This window comes from Dermacentor andersoni, chromosome 1, assembly GCF_023375885.2.
Source record: "Dermacentor andersoni chromosome 1, qqDerAnde1_hic_scaffold, whole genome shotgun sequence".
NCBI classification, from domain to species: Eukaryota; Metazoa; Arthropoda; class Arachnida; order Ixodida; family Ixodidae; genus Dermacentor; species Dermacentor andersoni.
In genome coordinates this window covers 262,608,691-262,632,344 of record NC_092814.1, presented here as the reverse complement: position 1 = coordinate 262,632,344, position 23,654 = coordinate 262,608,691, and the positions used below count along the sequence as shown (strand labels likewise).

At 43.9% G+C, this 23,654-nt stretch overlaps 1 protein-coding gene across 2 annotated transcripts in view; it reads right to left on the bottom strand.

Moving 5' to 3' along the window:
- LOC126547910 (putative helicase MOV-10) overlaps window positions 1-17,873 on the bottom strand; it is a 115,097-nt gene extending 97,224 nt beyond the window's left edge. For both annotated transcript variants that reach the window (XM_050195958.3, XM_055063754.2), the window contains exons 1-2: window positions 17,531-17,873; window positions 16,575-16,809 (exon numbers count right to left, since the gene is read on the bottom strand). In XM_050195958.3, the coding sequence (XP_050051915.1) occupies window positions 16,575-16,809; window positions 17,531-17,658 (363 nt within the window). In that variant the 5' untranslated portion in view covers window positions 17,659-17,873. The remainder of the gene's footprint in view (window positions 1-16,574; window positions 16,810-17,530) is intronic.
- Window positions 17,874-23,654: the final 5,781 nt, after the last annotated feature.

The following is a 23,654-nucleotide window of genomic DNA, read 5'->3' as shown; positions in this document are numbered from 1 at the left end:
TGCATAGCCACCATTTTAAATTACAAATATTGTTACGGTGGGAAAAGAGGGCAATGTCGACGATGGTGAAGACGACGAAGTGGCAAAAGCCTCTCAGGATTCTCGGCTGCTGTTTATGTATCTCTTGTAAATACATCGTGTAAATAGTTTTATCCCTGTGACATTTCGGTGGATGTGCGGGGTATGCGTCTTTGCCATGGAGCTCGGCAGCAGACATCTCACCCAGCCGGGTAACATGCTTCCAGCGGAAGGCTCTGCAGCTGCATTGCCGGCTACGCATACCCAGTACGTTGCTCTACCTCAGCTGCAAGACCCCGGCAAGTTTACCGGCCCCGATAGTGTTGACATAGAAGAATGGTGGAAGATGTATGACCATGTCAGCAAGGTGAGCAGGTGGGATCTGACCATAATGTGGGCCAATGTCGTGTTCTACCTCAACGGAACACAGCGAACGTGGTTTTACACATACATGAAAGAGCTAACAAGCTGGGAGTTGTTTAAAGAAAAGCTGTTTGACGTTTTTGGCAATCCAACCAGTCGACAACTAGCCGTCAAGCAACAACTCGCCATGTGTGCCCAAACTGCTACCGAGTCATATATACGTCTCCTACATTCAGGACATCCTCGCCCTCTGTCAAATTGACACGTCTATGCCAGAGGCGGACAAGGTTGGACACATTATCAAAGGCATCATGGACGATGCATTCAACCTTCTGGTCTTTAGAAGCCTATCGACTGTCGATGCCATCATGAAGGAATGCCGCCGTTTCAAGCAGGCGAAGAGTCGCCGCATACACAATCAGTTTACACGACTTTCAAATAATGCAGCGACCTCTTCTTGTACCGACCCCACCGACCAATTTAGCTTGCCACCACCACCGCCGCGAACTCGAAGCAGCGTTTCCTGCCTCGCCTCAACAGACGTCTTGGAACAACACTGCTGAGACGATATCGCTGATCCAGTGCGTGGTTCGCCAGGAAATTGCTAATATGGGTCTTCCCAGCGCCTGCTCCTTCAGTCGTCCTGACACCTGTCCTATCGTAGTCCGCCTTACAGTGCCTCTTATTCCTACACTGCCCTAAATTCATCGGACTGGTGTACACCTGACGACAGGCCGATCTGTTTCTGCTGCAGCCGAATCGGTCACGTTTCCTGTCACTGCCGGAGCCGTTGGCCGTCCCTGCCTCTAAACACCTTCTGGAATTCAAGTTTGCCCCAAAGTTCTTCGACCCATTGCTTCTACGATGCTTCCGATGCCACTACCTCAACTTGCTGCTATGCTTGCTCGCCCTCGCCTCAACGTCGCCAGTCACGTCCGCCCCAGCTTCACCGCTCGCCGTTGCCGACCTACCCAGGACCGTCCCAGCAGGAAAACTAGGCAATGCGGCACCTCAAGGTGGTGCTGCAATGTCGGATTTGCCACAAAATCCTCCTGTGACACTCTTTACGAGACATAACCTTCTTGACGTCCAAGTTGATGGCACACCTGTCACAGCACTCACAGGTACTGGAGCACACAATGTGTTGGCGGGCTAGTTGGTGCGAATCCATGAATACTTTGTTTAGCGCAAAACAAAGTATAACTGGAGTACACATATCAATTATGACTAGCCACCTACGCCGCCATTTAAAGAAAATTGTTAATTCCTGCCATTACTCGGTTCATACGAATCACCGACGGTAACACGGTGACTGTGGTCGGAATGTGTACTGCACGTGTGAGCATTTCCGGCCGCCATACTGTCGTCCTTTTCACTGTGCTTGACCAATGCCCCTATGACCTCATACTAGGCCTAGACTTCCTCTCCGCCCATTCAGCACTCATCGATTGTTCCTCAAGTACTGTGCGTCTTGACCTGCCTCTACTGGGCGTTCCTCCGACACCACACGAAATTCGCCTAAGACTGACTGATTTTGTTCACGTTCCACCACAGGTCTTCACATACATCGAAATGTCGCCTTCTACGCCAGTTCCCAATGGTGATTACATCTCCGCTCCTAAAACTGCCATCGTTCTCACCCACAACATACTGGGCATACAATACTGAGGGTCACAGACAATCACACGTAATTTTGGGCTCACTAAGCGAATTTTCCCTTAAGATATCACCCTGGCTACGATCACTGCTTTAGACGTTAGCTGCGTTGAAACTTTTGCCGTCGACGCTTCCTGTGAGTCTTTCCGGTTTCCCAATTGTACTGACAACATTCGAAAAGTGATCGCCCCAAATCTCACACCTGTGGAGGCTGAACAGCTCTGCAGTCTCTTGCTTTCATACAAGGACATATTCAACCTGAACAACCGGCCCTTAGGCCAGACATCACTTGTCAAAGATCGTATACATACAGGCTATAATCCACCCATCCATCGGCAACCCTACAGAGTTTCAGCTTCGGAGCCCCACGTCATCAAATGGAAGTAGACAAGATGCTAGCAAAAGACATCATTGAGCCATCGTTAAGTCCCTAGGTGTAACCTGTCGTGCTGGTCAAAAAGAAGGACGGCGCATGGAGATTCTGCGTCGATTACCGCCACCTCAACCACATCACGAAAAAGGACGTCTACTCACTACCTCGTATCGATGACGCCCTCGATTGCCTATACGGGGCACAGTATTTTTCATCCATCGACCTACGGTTCGGATACAGCCAAATTGCTGTGGATGATCTTGATCGTGAAAAGACCGCCTTTATAACGCCTGATGGGCTATGCAACGCTCCGGCTACATTTGAGCGTATGATGGACTCATTACTCCAAGAATTCAAGTGGTCGACTTGTCTGTGCTACCTAGATGATGCTATTGTGTTTTCGCCCACATTCAGCACACACATTGAGCACCTTTCAGCTGTACTTGCTGTTTTTCGCAAGTTCGTTCTACAGCTCAACTCCAAGAAATGTAACCTCGGCCACCGTGAGATTACTGTCCTTGGACATGTCATCAATGTGACTGGCATCCGACTGGACCAAGAGAAAATTCACACTGTGAAAGAGTTTCCTGTTCCACAGTCTGCAAAGGATGTCCGAAGTTTCGTGGGTTTTTGCTCTTACTTCCACTGCTTTCTTAAAGATTTTTCCATCATAGCAAGCCCTCTAACAGATCTCCTGAAGGAAAGGGTGCCGTTTTCATGGGGAGCCTCTCAGGCCGCCGCCTTTTCTCGCCTTACCACCATGCTCACCATCCCCCCGATTCTAGGACGCGTTGCTACTTCAGCCCCTACAGAGGTGTGCACCGATGCCGTTACCACCTTGGCACAATTTCAACATGGCCATGAACGTGTCATCATGTATGCTAGCTGTCTTTTGTCACCTGCGGAGTGGAATTACTCTATTACCGAGTGCAACTTGTCAAAGATCGTATACATACAGGCAATAATCCACCAATCCATCGGCAACCCTACAGAGTTTCACTTCTTATTTGCTTCTTTTTCAGAACTTATTTTGGCAGACTCGACAGCTGGCGAAAAAGAAAGGGTACAAATTTGTCTGGACAAAGAACGGCAAGGTGTTGGTCAGGAAGGAAGAAGGTTCTAATGTAATTAGTGTCAATAGCGTGGCTGATCTTGCAAAAATAAACTAATGGGGCCACTTGAATCCTTCAGCAAATGGTATAAGCATATCCTTGAAACATTAAGGGAAGAAACACTGCATGAAGAGCTAAAATTACTACACGTGAACATTCGTAGCCTGCAGAAAAATTGGGATCACTTGTGTGCGTATTTGCAAACAATGCCTGATGTAGATGTCATTGCGCTGTCTGAAATCAACATTACAGCGGAAAGGTTAAGGTTGTATTGCCTCAGAGGCTACTCGCAATATACCGTATGTCGGGAAAATAGGAAAGGTGGACGTGTTTTGGTGTTTGTGAAAGATAGCTGGTTGTCATACAGTATTGAGGTAAAATTTGATAATGCCGAGCTACTCAACTTCATCATCATCATCATCATCAGCCTGGTTATGCCCACTGCAGGGCAAAGGCCTCTCCCATACTTCTCCAACTACCCCGGTCATGTACTAATTGTGGCCATGTTGTCCCTGCAAACTTCTTAATCTCATCCGCCCACCTAACTTTCTGCCGCCCTCTGCTACGCTTTCCTTCCCTTGGAATCCATTCCGTAACTCTTAATGACCATCGGTTATCTTCCCTCCTCATTACACGTCCTGCCCATGCCCATTTCTTTTTCTTGATTTCAACTAAGATATCATTAACTCGCGTTTGTTCCCTCACCCAATCTGCTCTTTTCTTATCCCTTAACGTTACACCTATCATTCTTCTTTCCATAGCTCGTTGCGTCGTCCTCGATTTGAGTAGAACCCTTTTCATAAGCCTCCAGGTTTCTGCCCCGTACTTGAGTACTGGTAAGACACAGGTGTTATAAACTTTTCTCTTCAGGGATAATGGCAACCTGCTGTTCATGATCTGAGAATGCCTGCCAAACGCACCCCAGCCCATTCTTATTCTTCTGATTATTTCAGTCTCATGATCCGGATCCGCAGTCACTACCTGTCCTAAGTAGATGTATTCCCTTACCACTTCCAGTGCCTCACTACCTATTGTAAACTGCTGTTCCCTTCCGAGACTGTTAAACATTACTTTAGTTTTCTGCAGATTAATTTTTAGACCCACCCTTCAGCTTTGCCTCTACAGGTCAGTGAGCATGCATTGCAGTTGGTCCTCTGAGTTACTAAGCAAGGCAATATCATCAGCAAATCGCAAGTTACTAAGGTATTCTCCATTAACTCTTATCCCCAATTCTTCCCAATCCAGGTCTCTGAATACCTCCTGTAAACACGCTGTGAATAGCATTGGAGAGATCGTATCTCCCTGTCTGACGCCTTTCTTTATTGAGATTTTGTTGCTTTCTTTATGGAGGACTACGGTGGCTGTGGAGCTGCTAGAGATATCTTTCAGTATTTTTACATACGGCTCGCCTACACCCTGATTCTGCAATGCCTCCATGACTGCTGAGGTTTCGACTGAATCAAACGCTTTCTCATAATCAATGAAAGCTATATATAAGGGCTGGTTATATTCCGCACATTTTTCTATCACTTGATTGATAGTGTGAATATGGTCTATTGTTGAGTAGAAGCCTTTACAGAATCCTGCCTGGTCCTTTGGTTGACGGAAGCTTAAGGTGTTCCTGATTCTATTTGCAATTACCTTTGTAGGCAATGGCAAATACTTTGTAGGCAATGGACAGTAAAGCTGATCGGTCTATAATTTTTCAAGTCTTTGGCGTCCCCTTTCTTATGGATTAGGATTATGTTAGCGTTTTTCCAAGATTCCGGTACGCTCGAAGTCATGAGGCATTGCGTATACATGGTGGCCAGTTTCTCTAGAACAATCTTCCCACCATCCTTCAACAAATCTGCTGTTACCTGATCCTCCCCAGCTGCCTTCCCCCTTTGCATAGCTCCCAAGGCTTTCTTTACTTCTTCCGACGTTATCTGTGGGATTTCGAATTCCTCTAGACTATTCTCTCTTCTATCATCGTCGTGGGTGCCACTGGTACTGTATAAATCTCTATAGAACTCCTCAGCCACTTGAACTATCTCATCCATATTAGTAATGATATTGCCGGCTTTGTCTCTTAACGCATACATCTGATTCTTGCCAATTCCTAGTTTCTTCTTCACTGCTTTTAGGCTTCCTCCGTTCCTGAGAACATGTTCAATTCTATCCATATTGTACTTTTTTATGTCAGCTGTCTTACACTTGTTGATTAACTTCGAAAGTTCTGCCAGTTCTATTCTAGCTGTAGGGTTAGAAGCTTTCATACATTGGCGTTTCTTGATCAGATCTTTCGTCTCCTGCGATAGCTTACTGGTATCCTGTCTAACGGAGTTACCACTGACTTCTATTGCACACTCCTTAATGATGCCCACAAGATTGTCGTTCATTGCTTCAACACTAAGGTCCTCTTCCCGAGTTAAAGCCGAATACCTGTTCTGTAGCTTGATCTGGAATTCCTCTATTTTCCCTCTTACCGCTAACTCATTGATCAGCTTCTTATATACCAGTTTCTTCCGTTCCCTCCTCAGGTCTAGGCTAATTCGAGTTCTTACCATCTTATGGTCACTACAGCGCACCTTGCTGAGCACGTCCACATCTTGTATGATGCCAGGGTTAGCGCAGAGTATGAAGTCTATTTCATTTCTAGTCTCGCCGTTCGGGCTCCTCCACGTCCACTTTCGGCTATCCCGCTTGCGGAAGAAGGTATTCATTATCCGCATATTATTCTGTTCTGCAAAGTCTACTAATAATTCTCCCCTGCTATTCCTAGTGCCTATGCCATATTCCCCCACTGCCTTGTCTCCAGCCTGCTTCTTGCCTACCTTGGCATTGAAGTCGCCCATTAGTACAGTGTATTTTATTTTGACTTTACCCATCGCCGATTCCACGTCTTCATAGAAGCTTTCGACTTCCTGGTCATCATGACTGGATGTAGGGGCGTAGACCTGTATAACCTTCATTTTGTACCTCTTATTAAGTTTCACAACAAGACATGCCACCCTCTCGTTAATGCTATATAATTCCTGTATGTTACCAGCTATGTTCTTATTAATCAGGAATCCGACTCCTAGTTCTCGTCTCTCCGCTAAGGCCCGGTAGCACAGGACGTGCCCGCTTTTTAGCACTGTATATGCTTCTTTTGGCGTCCTAACTTCACTGAGTCCTATTATATCCCATTTACTGCCCTCTAATTCCTCCAATAGCACTGCTAGACTCACCTCACTAGATAACGTTCTAGCGTCAAACGTTGCCAGGTTCATATTCCAATGGCGGCCTGTCCGGAGCCAGGGATTCTTAGCACCCTCTGCAGTGTCGCAGGTCTGACCGCCGCCGTGGTCAGTTGCTTCGCAGATGCTGGGGACTGAGGGCCGGGGTTTGATTGTTGTGTTCATATAGGAGGTTGTGGCCAAGTACTGCACCAGGGTGGCCAATCCTGCTCTGGTGAGGGAGTGCGTTACCGGTTCTGGTCACCGGGATTAGGCCACACTCCAGGCCTGTTTATGCAATTTTATCAACACGCAGATTTTTTTTTAATCCGGTGGAAAATTGCGCGGCACCGGGATTCGAACCACGGACCTCTTGCACGCAAGGCGGGTGTTCTACCTCCACACCACCGCTGCACCCTGCTCAACTTGTCGATTAGTAAAGTGGACACTACGTACACTCTGTGTATGATCTATCGGCCGCCAAACTTGAATACACACAAGTATATCGAGGAACTACAGCTTTTACTAAATAAGTATATGAACGAGAAACACCTGATTTCAGTAGGCGACATAAATATAGATATCTTCCAAGAGTCTCAAAGGAGTGTAACTGATTACCTTAATTTGCTAGCTGAACATGGGTTATACAACGCAATAAACCAGTACACAAGAGAGGAATACTTGGGCTCAAAAATTTCCAAATCCTGCATTGATCACATCATCCTTCGATTAACCAACCAGCGGTATACATCCGGAGGCGTTAAGCACAAACTGGCTGACCATTATTTTGTCGTGTTAGCAATTATGTCTGAAAAACCAATAAAGAAAGGAAAGGCTTTGGTTACAAGAACTATTATCGATAATGCAAAAGTTGACACAAAAATTAAAAATACAAACTGGAGTGCACTCTTACCGCTTGATCACTTAACCATGTACAGTAGTCTTATTGAAACATTCAATAAGATTTATGAAGGTTCCACTAAAATAGTAAAGGTAAAGAAGAGAAAGCCTGACAGTAAATGGATCACGCAAGATATCATAGAATTGTGCTACCTTAAGGACAAAGCATGGCAGAAAAGCAAGAAAGAACCGCACGATGTTACGAAAAGAGCAGAATACTGTTCACTAAGAAATCTGGCGACAGCGAAATTGCGACTTGCGAAACAAAGATACCTGTCACAAGAATTCTCGTTAAATAAAAACGATGTAAAGAAAACGTGGGCATTGGTAAACGACCTGATGGGCCGATCGAAACACGCATGCGTTGAAGACGTGATAAAAAAGTACTTCCCCACAGTAGACACGAAAGTAATGTGTGATAAGTTCAATGACACGTTCTTGCATGCGGCGGAAAAACTAAGAGCAATAAGTCGCGATGGGCACACCAAATACAAACCTAAACGCACATGCACGAACACAGATTTTCTGCCAGAAATATCTGAAGTCGAATTAGGGAATATCATCAAGGGTTTGAAGGAGTGGAAGCCACCGGGTTTTGATAAGATTCGTAATCGAGACCTCCGTAGTAATTTTAAGGAACTAAAAGACGTATTATTAAAAATACTAAATGGAATATTTCAAACTGGAGATATACCGAAAGGAATGAAAATCTCTGTTGTTAGGCCAATATACAAAAACGGAAAAAAGAGTGACTGCGGAAATTACAGACCGATTTCTATCCTTTCAGCGCTTGCCCACATAATGGAAAAGCATGTAGCATCCGTGCTGCTGTCATTCTGTGATCGATTTTCACTGAACAATAATGCGCAATTTGGCTTCACACAGAATAAAGATACAACTTCCTTGTTAGATGAGCTTTCCGATTACATCAACAGTTCGGTAGAAAATAACCAAGTGGTCCTGGCTTTAATGTTAGATCTAACAAACTTTCGATACCATAGACCATAATATTATGATAAAAAAGTTGCAATATCAGGGTTTTCGGGGACACTTCATTAAGTTTTTTTCAAGTTATTTTGCTGACAGATTTCAGCGTGTCAGGTTAGGAGAAACATATAGCAGTTTGGAGCCACTAAACTATGGAGTGCCTCACGGTAGTACGTTAGGACCCCTGCTTTTTAACATTTATGTTACAGACCTCAGCCTTCTACCATTACATTCTAAAATTTTCCAGTATGCGGACGACACTGCGATTACTATAGATGTTGCCAACATTGATACAGGGTTCCAACAACTACAGAGTGATATTGTTAAATTATGTGATTGGTTTCAGGAAAATTATATTTTCATAAATAAAGGAAAAACAAAGCTAATTTGTTTTAAGAATCCCCACAAAGCTATCACAATTAGTAGGAGGATTTTTTTGCATTCATCAGACTGTAATTCATGTCGTTGCCTACCTTTGCCACTCGAATCAACTGTAAAGTATTTAGGTGTACATTTCGATCAATGTCTTAATTGGAATAGTCACGTTAAACACATATGTAAAAAGCTAAGATCAATTGCTGCCATGATGTATCACCTTCGAGGCAGAGCTCCATTTAAAGTAAAGCTTACTGTATTTAAGGCGCTAGCTGAATCTTTACTTATGTATGGCATTACATTATACAGCACTTGCTCTGAAAACAAAAAACAAGAAATTAATCGTGTAATTCGTAAAATAGTCAAGAGCATAACCTACGGTACAGCGTTAGATAGCGCAGGTACAAGGGAAAAATACCAAGCCCTGGGTATACTACCAGTGAAAGAACTATTTAATTATGTAGTTTTGAAGAATCACTACTTCAGCAAAGAATTCAGGGTTGCCGTAAAAAAGAATGTGACATTGCGACAAACTGAGAGGTACGTGAAACCACGTGTCTACACTCACTATAGAAAAAGAACCCGGAACTACTATGTCCCTGCAGTATTTAATCAATTGAGTGATGAATTATGTACAATAAACACGAAACAAAAAATTAATAAAGCTATCAGAAAATGGTGTGCAAGCTCAATAAACACTTAGTAGGTAAAGCCAGTTGGCTCACATGGAATTGTTTACCGGCTTTGTTTTCAACTTTTGTTTATGTTCTTGCTTCGATACCTGTGTATAATTTTGAATTCAGCAGTTTGAAGAATTGAGTTGTAGTCCTGTAAGTGACTGGTGTATTTATGTATCGCTTTGATGTTTTGACTTTGATGTTTTTCTTGACAACATTGTGTAATGAAAAAACATGAACTCAAAATACTTGTTATTTTTTTTTTTCATGAACTGGACGGTGTTCAGTGCATATATGCGAAAGAATGTATTAATTGTGGTAATATGAATTTAATATGTTGTTTCACCAACTGCCTGGTCATTTTACAAGCACTGCGTGCTTAGATTGACTAGCAAATTCACCCTGTACAAAGAACTTTGGATAAATAAATGAAATGAAAAATGAAATGAAAAATGAACCGTTTGGCTCTTGTGAGGGCAATAGCGAACTTCCACCCCTATTTATACAGCAGGCCCTTTCCTATTATAACGGACCACCATGCCCTCTGTTGGTTTTCGTCCTTAAACCATCCCACAGGGAGGCTTGGACGATGAGCTTTGCGGCTACAAGAGTATTCCTAGTCTGTGGTGTATAGGTCTGGTCGCCTACACAAGGACACCGACTGCTTTTCCCGTTACCCTGTACCAACGCCCACCACCGTCGACACGGACACTTCCACAAGTGTTCTTTCCATTTCCCAGCTTTTGGACATGGCCAAATAGTGATGCTCTGACACTACCTTGAGGACCCTCATTGACCGAATGGAATCTTCTCCTACTGATCCATCGTTACAGTGGTTCGTCCTCAAAGACGAGATATGGTACCGACGAAATTTTCGTCCTGACGGTCCTCCCCTTCTCTTGTTGTTCCTCAACACCTCCGCTAAACCGTGTTTCAAGAGCTTCATGATACCCCAACTGCCGGACACCTTGGGGTTGCTCGCACGTACGACCGCGTGCACCACCGCTTCTACAGGCCCAGCCTCGCACGCTCCATACGGTGCTACCTAGCTGCTTGCAAGCCCTGTCAACATCAGAAAAAGCCAGCAATGCTTCCTGCCAGGTACTTACTGCCAATCGACATTCCACTTGAGCCATTCTTTGCGTGGGTTTGGACCTCCTTGGCCCTTTCCCCGAGTTCAGCTTCGGCAACAGGTGGATCGCTGTCCCTACTGATTACGCGACACACTAGGCCATCACTCGGGCACTTCTCACAAGCTGCGCAACCGACGTCACAAATTTCCTATTCCAGGATATCATTTTAGTACATGGAGCCCCGCGACAGCTCCTTACCGACCACGGCCACCCTTTCCTCTCCCAAATCATCGCCGATACCCTAAGCTCATGTTCTACCAAGCACAAACTGGCTACCTATCACACCCAGACAAACGGCCTTACTGTGTGACTTAACCGGACCATTACTGACATGCTATCGAAATATGTTTCCCCCAACCACGAGGACTGGGATGTGGTGCTGCCCTACGTCACATTCGCCTACAATTCATCACACCACGATACTGCTGGGCATTCCCCCTTTTACTTGCTCTTTGGTTGTGACCCTGTATTACCACTGGATGCTTCACTACCCTTGGTAAGGGATTCGAGGACCAAGTATGCCCGCAACGCCATCGCCCACACTGACCATGCTCACCAGCTTGCCCATACTCGTTTGTTGGCACTGCAGGAAACTCAACAGCACACTTACAATCGCCGCCATTGTGACACATACTTTACACCAGGCTCTCTCGTACTACTTTTGTCGCCTTGCCGCCGAGTGGGGCTCTGCGAGACACTCCTTCCGTGCTACAAAGGCCCTTACTGCGTTCTACGTCAAGTGACTAATGTCAGTTACGAGATAATCCTCGTGACCTCCGTCATGCTACCGGTTTGCACATCACCTGACGTTGTACACGTCTCTTGGCTTAAGCCTTACTATGCCATTACTGATGGCCCCGTCTGAAGCACCGGGGCGGTGCTTTTTCCGCCGGGGGTCGTGTTATGGTGGGAAAAGAGAACAATGTTGACGACGGTGAAGCCAACGAAGTGGCAACAGCCTCTCGGGATTCTCAGCTGCTGTTTTTGTATCTCTTATAAATACATCGTGTAAACAGTTTTATACCCGTGACAATATTTTAAGAATAATTTCCAAATACTTTACGTCATCAACTGTACACAACCAAACATAAAACTGAAGCGACAATGCAATATTTGTCATCCCGTCCACAGTGGATATAACCTACTAGAGCACACTACATCGCTCAGTCAGTCAAACTTTTTTGGTTAGACATGTTGACTCGCAATAAAATATTGTTTACACAAGGCACTCACCAATGGGCATAGCTTGGTACTACTTATTTGTAAATGCAGCACCTGTGTCCTCTCATCAGATTAAATCAGAATACATTTCATTACAGCATACTTTATACAATAGCCTTGACCATCTGCCTCGACAATCTGAACTTGAGAAAAAGTCCCCCCCCCCTCCCCCGCCAACCTCTGCCATTGCCAGGGATAGCACCGCATGTATGGTTAGGACAGCATACTCAGATATTAATTGGTTCACACGGTTACCTTTATAAACTCATAATGCATGAGCAGGTAATCTCCTAAGAACCCTGAGTTTGCAAACCATCTGCTTAGTTGTTCTTAATGCTCCCTTTGTGGTTTTATTAAAGCATGCATTACAATATGCAGTGCAATGACAGAAACTTTCTATAGTTGTGAATACCAGTATTTTAAAAGTGTTTGATATTGAGTGAAAAGGCTTACATTATTCACAAACTATTCGATTCGACTCGATTAGCTTCTGGCACTATTATATTCGTATTCAATTTGCTTCTGGCACTATTCGATTCAGTCTCAAAAAGTAGTATGTGCACACCCCTAATAGGTACTGCACAGTGTTAAGGCTGAAAGATCCTTATTTTGAAACAAAAGGACAACTATGGTAATACAGATTATTTTATTGAAGAATTTAGGTGGTGCCACCTTCGGCTGTTAATGCTGCTGTTTTCTATATTAAGAACCAAATGCATAGTACTACAGTCAATTCCGCATGCATGAAAATGGGTGTGCGGATGCATCTGGTGTTTCATGACGATGATAATTAGGTGTCAGTGTGTACAAAACTGCAAAACTGCTTATGTAACAGTTTCAGATGGCAGCACTTGTGAACCACTATAAAGTCATCTATGCCATCTGGTGGCAGTGCATATTCATATAGCTCTTGAACCACAGGCCAGACCAGATGGAAGTGCCGCTGCAAGCAAACTGTACCATGTGTGAGCAGCATTAACTACTAGATTCCCATGCCCTGAAGGCCTGTTCGTATATGGTTAAAGGAACATAATTACAATATACATGCAGATTAACAGACTCATCTTGCTGCCAATTACAAGATGATTGTTTTGCATATGCATAAAGATACATTGGCACGAAAATCAATGGAACCATTTCTCGTTCAAGAAGTTTGTGGATTGTGCATCAGTATACCCTTAACGATGTTAATGCAGAGCAAGGTGGATTTCTGAGGAACAAGCTTAACTGCATTTTGTTGTCCACGTCACTGCATTTTTAAAAATAGTTATTGTATATTTTAAATTTTGCTGATAGTAGTGCAGAATGGGTGTTTCTGGGATAATACTGGCTGTATTTATAAATTGCTTCTTCAAATAAAATTTCAGTTGGATGAAAGTGTTTGGTTGTCTTTTACCTTTGTCTAATCTGTTGCACAACCATTAACTTATCGATCCTAATCAACTTACCAAATGTCACCGTTACTATGTGACTTTAAAGAGACACTAAAGATAAAAGGTATTAATAAGTTACTTTCTATAACACAAAAAAAAAACACTTTAATCATGAAAAGAGGCTTGATAAGCCGGAAAAGACGCAACAAGACCGGGAGCAACGCCGCCTTGAAGTTCCCGCACCATATTGCTGTGATGTCATAGATCTTGAATGCATCTACTCGTGCCTGGTTAATTACTTATCGGCAAAGATTGACTGCTTTGTATTCTAAATGGGCCACAGAATGAACTTAGCAAGTTTTGAGAACTTTCACTGCACCATAACGGCCCAGACACAAGAAAATACTTCAACATCCATGTCACACTGGCATAATGGCGCTGAGGTTTCTATGTGAAATTTAAAAATTGAAGTTTTATTTCTATTTCTTTTCTAATCAACCAATTACCACAAAAATTTACGAAAATAGGTTTTAACACATACTTTATCAGTCCAGACCCATCACTGTTTCCCTTTAGTGTCCCTATCTTCACGTAGAAAATGCTTCACTTTGCTCTCTATTTCTTGGCCAAAGTCCTTTCACCACCACTTTTTATGAAGTGATTGGGCTACCAAAGTACCAAACAAAAAAATCACAGTGCCCTTCCACTCTGTGAAGAAGGATGACCAGCGAAGCTGTGTATGTGGGCCCCTCAATGGCAAACTGCACCTCCGCCACGGGTCGGGTCGGCAATGCACTATGTTCGGGATCGGCCCACGTATGGGGAGTGCTTAACGCCTGCTTCACCTCTGGCGTGGGTCAACCCAGCATTGTACTATCTTCAGGATCGGCCTACATATGGGGAGTGCTTAAAGCCTGCTTCACCTCCACCGCGGGTCGGGCTGGTATTGCACTATCTTCGGTATCGGCCCACGTATGGGGAGTGCTTAACGCCTGCTTCACCTCCGCCGCGGGTCGGCCCGGCATTGCACTATCTCAGGGATCGGCCCACGTATTTGCTTACGTTTTTGCAAGTTTTTTGTTTACACCAACGACACAAAAATTTCCTTGGACGGTAGAGAGGTATACAGCTTCGCTGTAAAAGGCGAGCAGGTAAGCTTCCTACATGATGAGTACAATGCCACCCCCCCCCACAACCTTGATAGATAGTAGATTTACATGCGGTTATACAGGGTATTTTATTTAATCAGTTACAGAATTTTCGAAACTCACCCGTGACCATATAGCACAATTCTACTTCTTTAGGTAAATTAATCCCAGAGGAAAATTGGAAATAAAAATTGAAAGCAAATATTTGACTAATCAAAAATTTTTGCTAATTACTATTTAAGCTAATTTCTTTACACCACATATTGCAATTTACAAAGTGTAGCTTAGCTTTCAAAGTCACAACTACTTGGAACAAATTCTGAGGATGACACCAGTTACGAGAAATACATTTAGCAATTTTGCATCAAAGTGCACAGATGTTCCAGTAACCTTAGAGCTCCGATGTATAAAACGGTGTTTTGGTAAAAAAAAAAGTGGCACAAGTGTGCATTTCTACAAGTTTGACTGTGCTCATCTCATAACTGGTGTTAGTTTCAAAATTCGTTCCAAGTGAATGTGCTTTGTGAACTCGCTGGCTTCATGAATTGTAATATGGGTTAAAATAATTAACTGGAAAGTCAGTTAGTGAAAATTTTTATTTAGTTAATTAGGAGTATTTAATTACAGTGGAAGTAATATATATTTTTTTAATATTTAAGCTCAATAAGTAGATTTGTGCTAAATGCCACAGGAAATTCTTAAAAATTCTGTTAACATTAGTATGAAACACTTTGCATATAGCAGAGTGCAAAGCCAAAAAGTCATACGTAAAATACAACAAGAAATCATATTTGAAAAAGTCAAGATTTGCCTTTCTTCTTTGTCATGAGACTTCACCCACTAAGTTGATTTTACTGAACTTATGAATAAACATAATATGAAATTGATGTGCCACTGTAAAAATACGTACAAGCTCCCACAATACATGTCCCGCCTGTAAATGTCTAATTGTAGTCAGTGACTCCTAATAAGGTGAACTACATTTCATTTGAGCATGAGAGGAAGTGAAGTTTAGCCAATGTTGTTAGGTTTTCCTACAGAACTTGCCGACACTGGCTTTTCACAATGCTCTGCTGGAGCTTCTTATGAGTGTGGTGACCTCTCCGTGCGGACAGCTGACTCAAAGCAAGTAGTAGCACCCAGCAAAGCATGACCCCCCAAGATCACCAGCGCAAGTACACCTCTCCATTATGTTAATAATCTCACAGGAGCATCGATTGACCTGACAGTCAGCGCTAGTGTTGCAGAGCACAGCTATGAAAGTAATGACAGTAGGCGAGTGCACACAGAGCCTACTCTTGAGTGAGTATCGTTTGCTAGGCTATTCTTTTAAGCTGTTGGGCACACGCATTTGTGCACTCACCGGTGTTACAATAAGCTGTTGCAAACTATAGACAGCAGAGGCTATGCCAGATTCAATGGTATAGCCTAGCAGATGATGCCCAGACTAGGATGCTTGGCGCACAAGCGCCTACCCTTACTACTATTCACAGATACACTCTGTTACTACTTACCATGACCTCCCCTTATTATTTTCAAAGGTGCACTTCACTGACCGACGTGAGAGTTGACGCTCACCCGAGTTTATTAAAATAGTGGAGAGCTGCACATTAGAGACCTGCTTTGTTGCAAGAATTCTGTGGCCCCTTTACTCATAATTTTCTCCACAATCATCATCCCTTATCATAAAACAACACTGCCAAGTTTCTAGAAGGTCATCGGAAGGGTTTCCAACAACTGAAATTCATTGTCTGCCTGTAGTATCTATTTATAGTGTCCATGCACCACACAAAACGCCCTTAGCTGCTTTTCAATGTCGCCCAGACATTGCACTCAAGCTGATTTGATAATCGAACATCATATGCCTACACTCACCATCGATCAAGTCAGAGACAATCTATTCCTCCAATTATCTGCTACAGTTTCCACCATCAGAGTTGCAAACATCTTGCCTGGTTTTTAAACATGGTCCAATACACTAAGTAATGCACAAAGGTTTTAAATAAAGTCCCAATAAGAAATGCTGCAATCAAATTACCTGAGCATGTCCTGTGCATACACCAGCCTCATCTTCAAGCACAAACACTTTGGTCTGGTGAAGAAATGTGCAAACCTGCAGAAACACCCTGGATGGAGAATCCTCAGCCAGGCTTACATGCAATGTCAACTTTAATTCCTGGTTTGGCATCAGCCGAAAGGCGATTGCTGGTATACAGTCTACAATTTCTTGGCATGATATCTTCACTTTTCTTTTGTCTGCCACAAGAAAGTCCCTGCAAATGATGACATTGAGTCAACTTTATCCCATCGTTGTATAAATGCCTGCGTGAACATGGCCTGTAGCTACATTCAGTAACTTCAATATTTAGACGAGGCCGCGCTCACTGTATCCCAAGTTTGCTTTTGGGCAAATTCCTTTTTGGCGTTACACAATTATCCTCGCACGGCTGCACAATGTTGCACAAGTCGCGGGACGCTTTTTCCGAGGCTACGATGGACTGGTTTTTTACAAGTACTGCTCCAGGAGGGCACATGTAACTGGCAAACGGAGGCTTCAGGAGAGCACCCGAGCTTATAATCAAGCAGGCGCCGCACGATCTCCGGGTCACCCAAGGGGCGCGGGGGATCAAAGCTGGAAGTAGGGCGGTCCGTGGGTCCTGGAGACGTGGAGGTCGGAGCGTGTCAGGGAGGCCTCTGCGAGCTCCAAACCACGGTCCAGCCCGGATTCTAGCTCTGGTGTTCCCGTTGCCGCTATGGTGTCCTGGAGGCGCCGTTAATAATACCAAATAATGGCACGCTGTTAAAACTAGTAAGTAAAGGCTATTAAATCAATACAATCACGCTCAGGCACCAACTTGTGACGCAGCGCTACCGCGTCTGTGGGATAATTAAGCAACGCCAACGAGGAATTCACATGCTTTAATTGCTCCTACATACGCTTTCACCGGCCAGTCCACCGACCAGTTTCGCAAGATTGATTCATGGAAAACTTACTCGTGCTCCCAAAGGTAGTATTTTAGAAATTCTACAAAATGTTTCTTTGTTTCCAAATGATTTCGCTCGGCTTCAGGACTATTGCAGCTGTATTTGCATAGTTGGCACGTGTAGCGGGGCTCGTTCATTGTCGCTTGATGAGCCGATGTGTCGCTTTTAACGTGACACAAAGTTTATGTAAGCTGTTGGAGACGGAAGACGGCGCTGAGGCATATATGGTTGAGGTACCAGGGTGTCACGCATACGAATGGTCACAGAGACGCACAATACCATGACAATACCACACGACCACACATAACCACATAACTGTCAAAAGCACTAGTACAGTGTTCTGTGCTAGTCATAGTTTCTCACCACATTACCTAGAGGGAAATCTGGCGCTGCTGCGCTGTGGTATGCATGGGAAGCGTGCGTCTATTTGTCGTACAAAAATCCCTCACGTGACCTGTTCCTAGGTGCCTAGGGACAGCATCGTTTAGGGATTTTTGAGAAGGCGCGATGCTGGCGACGAACGACGCCGTGGCGTGTTCGTCTTTGGCATGATCGTTCTCTGGACCGCGCGTTGTTCAACATTGCACATGTGATTGTACGTGCGTTGCTTGTGTGTTGGTTGTAGGTTCTGTGTTACTTGGCGGAAAGCCGTGAGTAGTGGTGGTGCGGCAGGGCGGCTTTGGCCTCGGTGAGCTCTGGCAGTACAGAATCTGCGTTGTGTGACCCGAGCTTTCTTGAGAACCCGGCGGTGGTGACAATTGAAATAATGAAGTGGCCTAGCGCCTTGGCAGCGAACCGCGATGTGGCGTCGCCGTGTCCGACTTTGCTTAACGGACATCGAGGGATGTGCTGCTCGCTGCAAGTCATGTAAATGCAACTGCGTCGACCGCCCACTGTTCAGCGCTGAATGTGTGTTTGGTGTGCTGTGCTTGAAACGAGTGGTGCAGCCGTGCAGAGGGGGTGGCGGAGTAGCAGAGTGGCTTAGGGGCTCCGTTTGCGCATTCACAGACATGTGCTCCCGTCTTGGTCTCATTAGCGGCTGTCGCGGGACTGTGGTGTGCTAGCTCCTTGCATAGTATGAAGTGATATGAAAGCACAATTTTTATTAAGGGGACAAGATGTTGCCGAGATGGTTGCAGCACAGCTTTTTTTTCTTTCTTCCAGGCACCTTTTCTGCTTGAAGCTTCCATTGCAGTGTTTCGAGCCTCTTTGAACCAGCACGTAGTATATATAAAAATTGGACACTGATTGGGAACATCACCCAAGTTCATGCCTATCTATTGTAAAAAGCTGTAGCACGACCAGACAAAATAAAAGAAGGGGGTGGGCTGCAGCAATACTAAGTGTTAAATGGTGCTTTATCCTTTCCCTGAATTTTCTGTTTTTGTGCTTTTTATGGATCCTCCGCAGTAACTACGCGAGTGCCGAACTTGAGCTTATTGGTTTCAAGTCTCATGGTTGTTACTAACAGAACAGTGTGATAAACAAACAAGGGCTTCGAGGCATCCGTTCACCTTGCTTGCCTCATGGTGCTGCTTCATAAGCACCGTGAGCATCCATCCAGGCCAACTAGGAAGGGAGGTTTGTTGCAATCGCTTCTGAACTGTATTGCCACCAAACCAACAGTGCTCTCAATGACAGCTTTTGGACAGTAGAATGCTTGCACCCAGCAAAATCGTAAGAAGGAAGCATTCAGGATGTGCAAAGTGGGCTTTTGAAGCTGGCAGCATTACTGAAGGGGCTTTGCCCATGTGCCCTCTTTATGGATACACAAAGATGATTTCCTCTTTGAGAGGGATTGTTTCAGAGGTCATTACATGGCAACAGTGCTGGGTGTTTAGTAGCAGAGAAGCTTGTCTTTGCCTACTGTCAATAATCTATTCCTTCTCCAGTGCCCCTGTGAAGTGCATACATTTTGGACGCAATGTGTCCTCCATGCATGCATGCATTTTTAGCTTGTAAGGAAGTCTATTACCCCTAGCCTCAAGCTGGTCCTTGCTGATGTCACCCAAGAAGGCATTGGGGAGTATGGCGATGCACACTTACAAAACACTGTTGATACCAGTGAAACAAAATTAATGGAACTGCTGTTTTTCTTTGTCCACTCCATCCTCATTAGTTACAATGAGCAGTTCTTTGTCCGAACAGAAGGCATATGTAGTTGGTCATGTGCACTAAGACTTGTTGGTGTGTTATGACCTTAGCACAGTGTTTATATGCAAAAACCTGATGTGTTGATGAGTTCCTTCTCTTTATCATACTTTGCCTGATGAAGTCAGCAAGTGGGTCAACCAGATGTTTAACAGGCTTCCCACTAGTTTTCCCAGAGTCTCCTTTACCAGGGTGCTGCTCATAGATATCTGTTTTCTTGACCTTGCACCACACTTCAACCATGGCCACACCTGCTAAACCTATGGCATGCGATCAAAAAAGTGCTATAAATCACGTTCCTCCAAGCTCGTGACATGTACTACAAGGCCTTGAGGAACACCCTCATTTATTTACGCCCTCATCATACTGTACGAAGCTTCGCATGATAAGTGCGACAATTAACATCTGCTGGTTTTTCAGTGTTATTCCTGTCCAGCTTGGTGAAAGCTATCCTGAGTGTTTCAAAAGCAAACGACCGCTGCTGGACAAGAAGTGCTTAAAACAAGGGTCGCTATAACCACATATGTCACACGAAATGAAGAAGGCCACTGAGTATATAGGTGGTTTACTTCATATCCAACAAGCTTGGTTTTACCTTTGCTAGTGAGTAAACTCAACTTGCCCCGAATACATGGCCTGTGACAAACTATGTGCCAGATGCTGTGTCCCCTGCAAAGCTGAAGATGTGTATGAGATCCTGACACCCTGCAGCGGCTTCTACACTGGGCAACCAGGCTACTATAAAAACGACTGCCTTTACTAATATGCTAATAACATGAAAACGGGCAGAAATTTGGCTATTAATTGGACCCAACTGCAGGTGCAAGCCGCTCTTCCACCAGATGTGTGTTGTTCATAGAAACTGGAGCTATATAAATGCAGATAAAAACAATGATGTTTGAAAGTAGCAGAGTTGAACTATATTCTGCACAAACAGTGCTACCTGCAGTGCTGGTACCTTATAGCCACAATTCATGGCTGCATCATCATGCAAAGGCAGTATTCTTGAATTATTAACTTCTATTATATTTATGGTGGCCATATATAGCAATTACATATCATCCACATTGTGTGCAATATGGTTAAATGTCAATTATGATAGCCATTCCTAATCTGAAATGCAACAAAAGAGCAAATATAGGCAACAAATTGCAATTCAAAGAGAGAACCAGTGCACAGGATAAGTGACACACTTCCTTTTATGGCAATTTTCTCATTGACACTTTTAATCTAACAACAATATTTGAGAAGCTGATTAATTAATTAGGACTAATTATGTATTTAGGTAGAACGAAAAAGAAGTAATGTGAGTATCTCCAAGTGTCGGCAAACAATATTACCTTGGTTCTGTCCAGCTGTGTGGCATTCGCATATATTTAAACTCTGTCCAAAGTTAGCTGGGACACCCTATATATCAGTGAAGGGTTCAATCACAGGATTCAGCAGTGAATTGCAATTACAATAATTGGAGAGTTGGAATTGCCCCATGCAAGGCAATACTGATATAATAAATTCGGCAGGGACACTTATGACTGCTTATGTGTGGGAATGCGAAAGCATTAGTCCTTTTGCTGAAATGCTTTTTTTTGTCCACATTCCTTGTCTGTGCAAGCTCTCGGCCGCTTTTCTGTGCCTCGGTGAGACCAAATGAAAATGTGCCAAGCATCTTAGTGTCCTCATATGCCCACAAGGAGTTCATAATTCAATAGACCACTCAGCGACATTTAATTGGACATTAATGTTTTTTATTAACGCACTCACTTTATACACTCATGACGTGGCGTCACCTCCTACCCATTGGCTGCACTGCCACGTGCACAACGACGCACACACTGGGCGCTCATTTAGCCCATCAGAACCGTGGAGCAACCGTGGCATTGGGGAAGCGTGCTTGTCTCGCACTCCGGAGGCCCGGGTATGATTCCCACCCACACCAAAATTTACCTAATATTCTTTTCAAGAAATGTCACATGTGTCGTGCCACCAGCAGTGGGTAGCAATCTTTCAAGCTTGGGTGACAGAGGCAAAACTTAGCAAAATGCTACAATCACGCTGTAAAACAGCCTTGGACACAACAAAAAACGACATCATATTGTACAGAATGAAAGGGCAAGACTCCATCTAAGAACAGTCTATGACACCACATACTTGACGTGTAAAAAATGTTGACATGCCCTACCCATAAAGAAAAAGCAACAAACACAGAAAACATGCAATGTGCAGAGTCTGAAACCAAGAATAAACAACCTGAAAAAGGCTTCGTTAAGGCTTTCAGCGATTAAAATTGTCAAACTGTCTCATCACTTCTTAATGAATCTGCACAGCTGAAAATGAAGGAAGGAAAGCCCAACAGCAGGGCTGCAGAAAATGTCACCGAATAAACATACTTTGCTTACCAACGATGCCTGTGGTTTAGTTGTGGTCTGTGTATAAACTAATTGTGTATAAACTTTTCTTGTTTAGAATGGTTTGGCAGATAGGGAAAAAATGACCATAAGATCACCAGGTGTATGCATAGTCTATGCACGAAAAGCCACTGCTTTCTTACTTTTATTTTTTTCTCTCTACTACTATGCATGAGTATTTAAGTGCCTTAATAGCACTGCTAACATCCTACTGCAAAACACAAGATTGGGCATGTTGTGGCATAAAGAAAATTGCAGTTTCACTCATAATGTGAAACAATGATGCAGTAGCTGGTGAAATATGCGCAGGAAGCTTACTTCATGCAGCATTTGTTACACTTGCCAATGCAAGTCGGTAATCTTAAAAGTAAAATAAGTAAGAGTCGTATTTATTTGTGGGAGTTGTGCCTCAGTGTTGAAGTGGAAATACTCTGCTTTTCTTCCTCCTCTTTCATATCCAGACTTGGCCACTGCTCTACACCGAAACAACGCTTTAGCTTCTTACTGCTGAATTCGTTTTGGTGTTCTCAAATCTATATTTGGGCTACCCATTGCTAGGTCTCGCGCTTAATCAAAGAATGAATCAATGAAATGAATCATTTCTCAAAGAGCATGTGCAGTCCAGCCAAAAGCAGGGGCAAGAATCCACATTGTGCTCCTGCATTGAAGGTGAATAACACATACCATAATGGCGAATGTGCTTTAGTAAGCTTCCCTGCAATATTAATTTGTAATGTAGAAAGAATTGTCAATGAAGCTTACCACGAGCACAGATGCACTTGCAAATTATGTCACAATTGAAAATAATGAGCACAGTGTAAACCTATGTGCCCTTTCCACTTTTAGTATGCTTTACTGCATGATGCTTATTTACACCCCTGTATTACGGTGTAGCAAGGTACAAAAGAAACGTTGCATAATTAGGCTTCTTACGATTATCTTTCTCGCAATACACTAATATTTCGCGGTGAAGCCTAAGCAATGTACTGCGGTGAAACATACTGAAAGTGAAAAGGGGCCACTGTCGCCGGACATAATAAGAGTTCTTTAATTATACACTCGCGCACCCGCCGCCTCTCGGGTCGCCTAAGTGGACATACTATGCTGGCTGATAGCGGCCCCCTCCCACTTTTAGTATGCTTCACCGAGTAATTAAAATGTACTGCGGCGAAGAAGCCGTACATTTTTATTGAGTGAATAAACAAATGGTTTTACAACAGTACAGCAATAAACGCGCACCATGCATCAGTCTACCACACGGAAGAGCGTCGCAACATACGGTAGCTGATTCACACAGACACGTGTTTATGTTTACGTTCGCACTCCTTGCGTAATAAGACTCCCAGAAGTTCCACAATAGAAAGTAATTTACAACACACAAACGCAAAGAACACAGACATACGTCTCGTTTTCAACTCGGCCGTCATGCAAATGACATATAGCGCGGAAAAACGTGAACATGCTGTGTGTTAGCGTCGTAAACTTCATACTAGGCAAGGAGCTAGCATACCACAATCCCGCGACAGCCGCTAATGAGACCAAGACGGGAGCACATGTCTGTGAACACGCAAACGGAG